The sequence below is a fragment of the Limulus polyphemus genome, unplaced genomic scaffold (genome assembly GCF_000517525.1).
Source record: "Limulus polyphemus unplaced genomic scaffold, Limulus_polyphemus-2.1.2 Scaffold1400, whole genome shotgun sequence".
Classification (NCBI taxonomy): domain Eukaryota; kingdom Metazoa; phylum Arthropoda; class Merostomata; order Xiphosura; family Limulidae; genus Limulus; species Limulus polyphemus.
Genome location: NW_013667010.1, coordinates 39,953 through 48,006, shown reverse-complemented (window position 1 = coordinate 48,006; position 8,054 = coordinate 39,953). Strand labels below are relative to the sequence as shown.

The following is an 8,054-nucleotide window of genomic DNA, read 5'->3' as shown; positions in this document are numbered from 1 at the left end:
CTTCACCCCCGCACTTGACTAGATCTTGTATGAAATTGCTGCGTGCAAAAAATATTGATACTAGCTTAAATAACCAGTTTAGGTCAGGCAAACAAAAACCAAAATCAACCGAAGGCAGCTCGCTGCTGGGGAGTAGCACAAAGTCATATAGTACATATAGTCATATAGCACAAAGTAGTATAGATCATATACCCAGAAATTTGTTGTGGGAGGTAAACGAGAGTATCCCGAGAAAAACCCACTTTCACTACCTGGACGCCGAATATTCTATCCGGATAATGCCTGAGATGTAAGTCTGAAACAAGAAACATAAATGACTAATACACTACATGTTAATGATTACAGATATAATATGGAGACTGGTGGGTCCGCCACATATCAGGTGTTGCTGCGGAAATTAGAAATTATTGCGTCAGTGTGCTTCTTGTGCTGGGTATCCGATGGTATTTTTTGGCTAATTTTTGAATTCGATCCTGGAGGCTAAGTGGGATATTTAATGAATCTAGGTAAATCAGTGGAATGTAAAAGAATACATCCTGGGTAACTTATACATCGTCAGTGACTATGTGAAAGTATAGGACCTGCATGTGCAGAGACCCCATTATTGAATGAGGAATGTTGGTAAATCAGTGGAATGTAAAAGAATACATCCTGGGTAACTTATACATCGCCAGTGACTATGTGAAAGTAGAGGACCCCATTATTGAATGAGGAATGTTGGTAAATCTGTGGAATGTAAAATAATACATCCTGGGTAACTTATACATTGCCAGTGACTATGTGCAAGTAGAGGACCCCATTATTGAATGAGGAATGTTGGTAAATCTGTGGAATGTAAAAGAATACATCCTGGGTAACTTATACATCGCAGTGACTATGTGAAAGTAGAGGACCCGCATGTGTAGAGACCCCATTACTGAATGAGGAATGTTTTAAGTTAAAATCTCTACACCATGCCAAGACATACTACCAGAAAAACCTTTTTCTCATGTGTAATAGCACTTAACACTTTCTGGTACCCTTCTGTCCTTACATTATGCAAAGTTTGAAGTACTTTCTGTCTTGGGCCTCTGAAGATCACTAACCACATCAAAAGTTGGCTATCACGTCTTGATGGTTCATAATAATGGTACACCATGCTATCCTGCACTCACAACTGACTATACAAATTCAAGAAATTGCGTATGTTAGCACTATGTTTGCCAATTTGTGACGGGAAAGACGTTATCGTGCTATATGGCAAGTGGGATCTAACTTTATCTATATCCTGACAGTAATTTGTGGCATCCATTCAAATAAGAATTGTCACTGCTACTTCAATGACTTCACCTGCTGCATGTGTTCAATAAACTAACGTGCTTACCCGAATATCAACATTTCTATGCTTCTGACCTGGGATATTGTACAATAAAGTTAATAACACTCTTGTTGTGTTGTAATCCATGTCATGGTTATCAATCAAATAGTTTTGTTAACAAAAATAATGCAGTTCATTTTAAGTTATGCTCATAGTGTGCGGAGACATGTTTCTCTTTAAGCAATTATAATGGAATGTGTGCCATGTAGTACAATTATCTTTGATATAATTTGTAATGTTGGTCTATAATGTTACCAACAAAACAATTCACGTTAAGCTTGGGAATAAAAAGGAAGAAAATGTAAAACAATGCATTTTGAATGTTCATAATGTAATAGACTGGTTTTGTGGAATAAATTATTATAAAACTAAATTAAAATTGGTCAACAATAATGTGAACTTGGTCAGTTGGAAGTGTTTTATACCATGTAGCTTACAATTGTTACATAAGGAATATTTAGTTCACCAGAAAAAATATATTCATATTTACTATAATAAATAATCCTGAAACATAAAAAAAATGTCACAAATATAATTTATTTTCTACATTTCAACTTTCACATATAAACAGAATTTCACAAAAAAGTTTACAAACATACTTAGCAGTTACAAATAACAAATAAAGCTGCAAAATCCACAAAAAACATGTCCAATAAATGGAAAACTTTTAATCAAAAACAAAATAAAATAGTTCACAAATGGAAAAAATACTGTGGTGTTGAAGATCTGTAATTTCTAACAAAAGCAAGTAAAATACATTTTGCATTATGATTACATTTTTCATTTTAATAAGATTACATACTAAGATACAAAAACATTAATTTATAATACATGCATTAATCTAGTGGTGTGGTACTTTCAGTTTGAATGGCACCTTATACTACAAATGGGTTAAATGGCCAGGTCCAAGATCCCTAAGGTTTAAGCACAGCCAGCCCTAATGTAGAGCTACTTATCAGGGGGAGGGGCAACCACTCAGTAATGCCCACTGCCTATATTGCTACCTTTAACTAAATAACAAGATTGACTCTCACAGTTATAAGCCAGTTAAAGCTGAAACATCCTATATTTCAGTTGGTTATTATAAGATGCCTAAATTCATTACACTTATATCTGTTAGATGCAACATTCCTTAACTTGATACACAGATATAAAAGCAACTGTTCAAGATACATCACATGAATTATCACTCTTAAATAGACCACAACTTCATACTTAATTCTTCTACTTAGTTTCATCATCATCTCTAGTTCAAGACATTTAAACAGTTTTTATACTTAATTACATCCTCATAAAATGTAAGAACTATAATAAGTGTTACTATTACCAATGAAATGTAGAAAGTAGACATCCTTTGCTTATTCATGGTTTCATAAAGGGCTTTCAAAATGGGATTCCCAAGCTATTTTGTGAGAAACACCTTCATGTTGCTATATTCACCATCCAATTTGTACAATATGTTAAAAAATTCAAACTTGAACATTAAAATATATCAAAACAATATATTTGCACAAGAAAAAATTATATTTTTTCAGAGAAAAACTTTTTATGTCTTCATAACTTGTGATGGGCCTATTTCACCCACACTCACCCTAGAAATATACTGAACAAACACAACCCCTCAATACCTTCATATTAGTTTTTATGTCCATACAGTCATTCTTGTTCATGTATTACACTATTTCAACATTTGGGTCTTATTTAAGCTTCATCCTTGCTTTTAGCATTATACTTTCATGCTGAATAATTGGTATTGACTGACTAATTTCATACTAAACACTTATGTGCTTACTGTTATCCTTACCCATAATTTTTTATTAAAGTTCCCATTAAATTTGGTGGTACAAATCATTTAACTTTGTTTCTTTATTACTATTCTGATTGAGATGATTAACATTTATTTTCTAGGAATATGGAGAAAAATCATAAAACTGCAAGTTTAGGGATCAGGGACAAAATAATTATAAATATTTATAGTACTGGAACATCATGGATGTCAAATATGATAATTTTATTCTGTAAAACGTTTATTAAACAAGCTTTATGAGATACAGTCTAGCTCACACACACACACACAAAAAAAAAGGAATCTGAACGATCTACATAAAAAGAAATTAAAGTAAGATCTTCACACCTTTTAAATAATTATATAAACAAAATAATTTTGTAGACTATAAAAAATGCTTTAAATGAGACTGCCTTTAGGCATGTGTATTGTTACATACATATATAAGCAACAACCAAAAATACTTCAAAAAATGGACAAAACTACATACACCTTAAAAACACTAAAAGTAAATATGAAGATTATTAATAAACAATTCTATTCTAGACCAAGAGGAAAAAAATACATCATATTCTAATACACATGAATATTATACATTACTCAAATAATCCAAAGGAATTAATAGTATAAAATTTCTCTGCAACTGTCTAAAGCAAAAGCTGCTTTTTAAAACTATTGAAGTAAAATCTACATAGTAATAAAACAAACAAAAAGTAACTACAATAATTGTAACCTCTTGGACACAGATGTTCTTACTGCTAGGTTTCTGAATCAGACCAGTTTGTAAAGTATATAATTAAAACATTATTTATAAAAATGATATAACATGATGTCATGAACATAGTGCAACTTAACAAACCTGTTTATATATTTCATCTTAATGTCATTTAAAATCAAGTTAATTTCTAAATTACACAAACAAAAAAGTCAGTAGCACACAGTTTGTTCCATTCTCTGGTACAAACAATATTCCAATTAGTCGCATCACTAAGGAATGTATAATAGGACATGTCACAGTAGCACCAAAATTTAAACTTTTACAAGAGAGCAAAAAGAATATGCAAGTGCCACTATTCTTATTACCACAAAAAATATATCTATAAAACTTACTCTGTGTGTGTGATAATATTTAAACTTCTTAAGCATGACCACAGGAAACAAAATGTGTTGCTATCTTATTCACATATAAAACATTGTACGTAAATGTATACAATTTATGGCAAATTTTTTCCAGCTTACACAAGGCTAGTCCAAGGTAAAACACAATGTTTGTGTGTTCAGTCAATAGACACAAAAACACACATTCCTCTTATTGGCATGTATTGAATAGAATAAATTCAGCTGGATGAAAGCTTAAAAAAAAGACCAATCATTAGTATAAAAAAATTGTTTTAACATTTGTGATCCACAGATTGCAGAGGTGCATACACATATACATGTATGTATAAACAAAGTTACTTAAGTATCAATAGTTGTGTTACTGTTCAACCTAGATAACAGCTTTTGTGATAAAATATATAGAAAAATCAGATCTTTCATCATGATAGCAAAAAATAACACAGGCAAGTCTCGCATGGAATATTTCTTTCTACCAAATGCAATGGAAAAATGTTTTAAGTAGATTTTTTTTTAAACAGATTTAAAATGTAAATATACATTTCTGTTATTAATAGAAGTTATTGCTCACAGTTTAAGAACTAACAGGCAAAAGTTTATGCACAACATAAATATTCAAGTGCAAGACAACTGAGGTTTTATTTCTCATCAGTATTAACCAGGTGAAAAAGATAAGCTAATACCAAAGAGAAAAATTTATCTTATTGGTTGAAACATTCATGTAGTAAAATAAAATAACTCATAAGAAAACAATTGTTTCACTTTTCACATTTTAATATTACTGTTAAAACATTTAAAAAGTTTATATTCCTTTCTTAATAAAATTTTATAGTGATAACATTTGTGAAATTTCAGTACTATTCCTAAAAATTATGAAAAAATACCAAAATCATGTGATCAAAAGCCTAATCATGGCAAACTGGAGCTGTCATGTTAATCTCAATGTTTTTAATTCATGTGGTATAACACTGTCTCCTTTTTTATTGTTTTATATTACATAAAAGCTACTTCAAGGATCATTCTTGAAATAATCAAGTTTTAGATAGAAATTATTTGGAATTTGCAAAGTTCCCAATAAACACATACATACAAGTAAGCATATTGAAAGTCACACTGATAATAAAACCTTATATATGAAAAGACCCTACAACCAAGATCACTATAAAAAAAAACAGGAATGTGCATAATGTCATTGTGTAATTCACATTTTCAAGAACACTCTTTCTTTAAAGTTAATATCTATTACTTAATATTGTAATGGAATACTTCAGTACATAAATGATAGCTGCACTATACCAAAGGCATAAATGTTGAACAATGTCACTTCAAAAGCCACTGACAGCAATCCCCCCCCCCCCCAAATACAATGTATATATATGTTCTATAAAAGTGGAATAAAATTTTGATAAAAACATCCTGTAAGTTTTTCCTCGAATTTCACAACTCAGATCTGATTTTTAGGGGTCAATTGAAATAAGCTCTGGATACAAAGATGGTTTTTCTTCATTTGGATGTTCAGAAGGTTTATGTTCTTTATCTGTGACCACTATTGGTTCATTCTCTTTATCCTTTAATATGGAGGGTTCAGGCTGGGTTTCCTCCTGGGAAAGGAAGAAAAAATTGTATATACTATATAAAGCATTAAATAAATTTCTTTGTGATAAAGCTTTTGACTAAAATGTAAGAGTTAGTATTTTTACTTTGTTGGCATACATAGACACGAGTAAGTACAGCTAGTGTATTACTGCAGAATTTTCACAAATCTACTTTAATGATAATTTTTCTAATGTTGTAGTAGCATTGCTATACATTATATGCAAAAGAAGTGTCCCAGTAGATGAAGGTCAGAAACTGTGGTCCACTCACCCAGCCATAGTCTGAGGACATGCAGATTCCTAGACACTTTTCCTGTAAACTTGCTAATTACAAAAGAGGATGTGACCAACACTGAAGCACTCAAAATACTCAAAAGAAATGGTTATAGTGAACATTTTTTTTCCTTTTACTTTTAAGTGGTAATTGCCACTAATGAAGGGTAAAGTAGGTGTTTCTCTTTCAATTCATTTTAATTTGTTTATAACATAATATAAGTCAAGTGCATGTAAAAATAGATTTTCAGATTTACATTTTCTTCAAATCATTACCCATGAGGCTTTCATTCAATATCAAAAATCATCAGAAGAACTATTATTTGTATGCTGCATTATTTCAGGCAGGATTATAGTAAATTTATCTATGAGACCTTGGGCAGGTCAAATACATCAAACGAATTAGATCTCAAATTGATCAAGAGATGACAGAGCTATTAGCTAAAAGTTTGTACTTGAAAAAAAAACTCAGAGCCATTCGATGAGCCACTATGCCACAGCTAAAATGGCAAATGGATGAAAGTTTGTACCCCTGAGATACCTCTAGCAAAGTGACGGCACCTGTTAAAATTTGACCCTTCTCAACACAGTTAAGTCTTATTCTTGAGAGATGAAGATTTGTCATTAATCAAACTCAAATGTCCATATCATATTTAAGTGAAAAATTAGGCACCAGGACTGCTTTTCGTTGAATTTTATCTAAAGTTATACTTTATAATAATAATTATATCATTTCAAATTCCAGTCCCTTAGCTTGTTTTGTTTCTTTGTTGGATATTAAGCACAAATTTACATAATGGTCTATCTGTGTTTTGCTCACAGCAGTTATCAAAACCTTATTTTTAGCCTTATAAGTCCTTAGACTCTGTTAGTCTTCCATGTAAAACAACTACAGATACTCTAGGAACATTCAACTATCATTAGGCATGTGGTTTATTGTTTTCAATATTACACACTTTCAGTGATGGCACTAATCTATCATTCCATCCCTTTTGCTTTTGAGTTAGGAGCTATTTATTACCATAGAAACAAAAGTAAACTGAATGTCTATGTTATCATTCTTTCAAAACAATAAATAGTTTTTTTTGTAAATGGCATTTCCCAGTTGTTCAATTAGAAGTTTTGCTTTTAAACAGATTTACTGTATAGTGATTTCAGCAATACAGGCTAAGCTAAAGCCTCTGAAAGGAATGCACCCCTTGGTAAAATTGATGTGCATAGAAGTGGACAAGTCACAACTAAACCCCACAAAAACAAAACAATGAAAACAGTATGTTACACTTTGGAATAAATTACTAATGAATATTATCATAGCTTATATATTTTTATTTGAAGATTGACATCATAAACTCTGACATATAGACAGAAATCACAAGTTTAAGAATGATTTGAGCTGAATTATTTTCATTTTTGTCTATTTCTTCCCTCTCCAGTATTCTGTTTTACTGTGCTCCTAAGTCTTACAGGACTAATACAATCACACTTATTTAATCTTCAGTTTTTATTTGTGTGTGTTTTTTTTGTGAAGCTTTTTATAACTTATATATAGTTTTTCATTCCTTTTTTTTTTTTCTACTATTTCTTTAAGCATTAATTTTTTTTCTGTCTATGAACTGGAAATTTCAGGTGTCTGTAAATTCTAAGACTTATTACCAAATATTGTAAAATCATCTAGAAGAACATCTTATGGCAAAAATAATATGAATGCAAAATGGATAATTAACTGCTTAAACTCCTAAATGGTTGGAAACTTCAGCAGATTATTTTTTGATATCAGAAAATCCTTTAAGGGTAAAAAAAAACAGAGCTTAGATGTATCATGTGACAGAAAAATAAAGATTGATATTTTAAATATTTCTTGCATTCCTTCAAGCCAACATGAAAAAAGCAAGACAGTGTGGTAGGGTTTTGTTCAAGTAGATATAAT

General features: G+C 30.9%; 1 protein-coding gene across 1 annotated transcript in view; it reads right to left on the bottom strand.

Annotated features, from left to right (window-relative positions):
* Positions 1-2,473: 2,473 nt before the first annotated feature.
* LOC106463412 overlaps positions 2,474-8,054 on the bottom strand; it is a 20,457-nt gene continuing 14,876 nt past the window's right edge. The window contains exon 7 of the mRNA XM_013923436.2: positions 2,474-5,860. Coding sequence (XP_013778890.1) covers positions 5,717-5,860 — 144 coding nt within the window. The 3' untranslated portion in view covers positions 2,474-5,716. The remainder of the gene's footprint in view (positions 5,861-8,054) is intronic.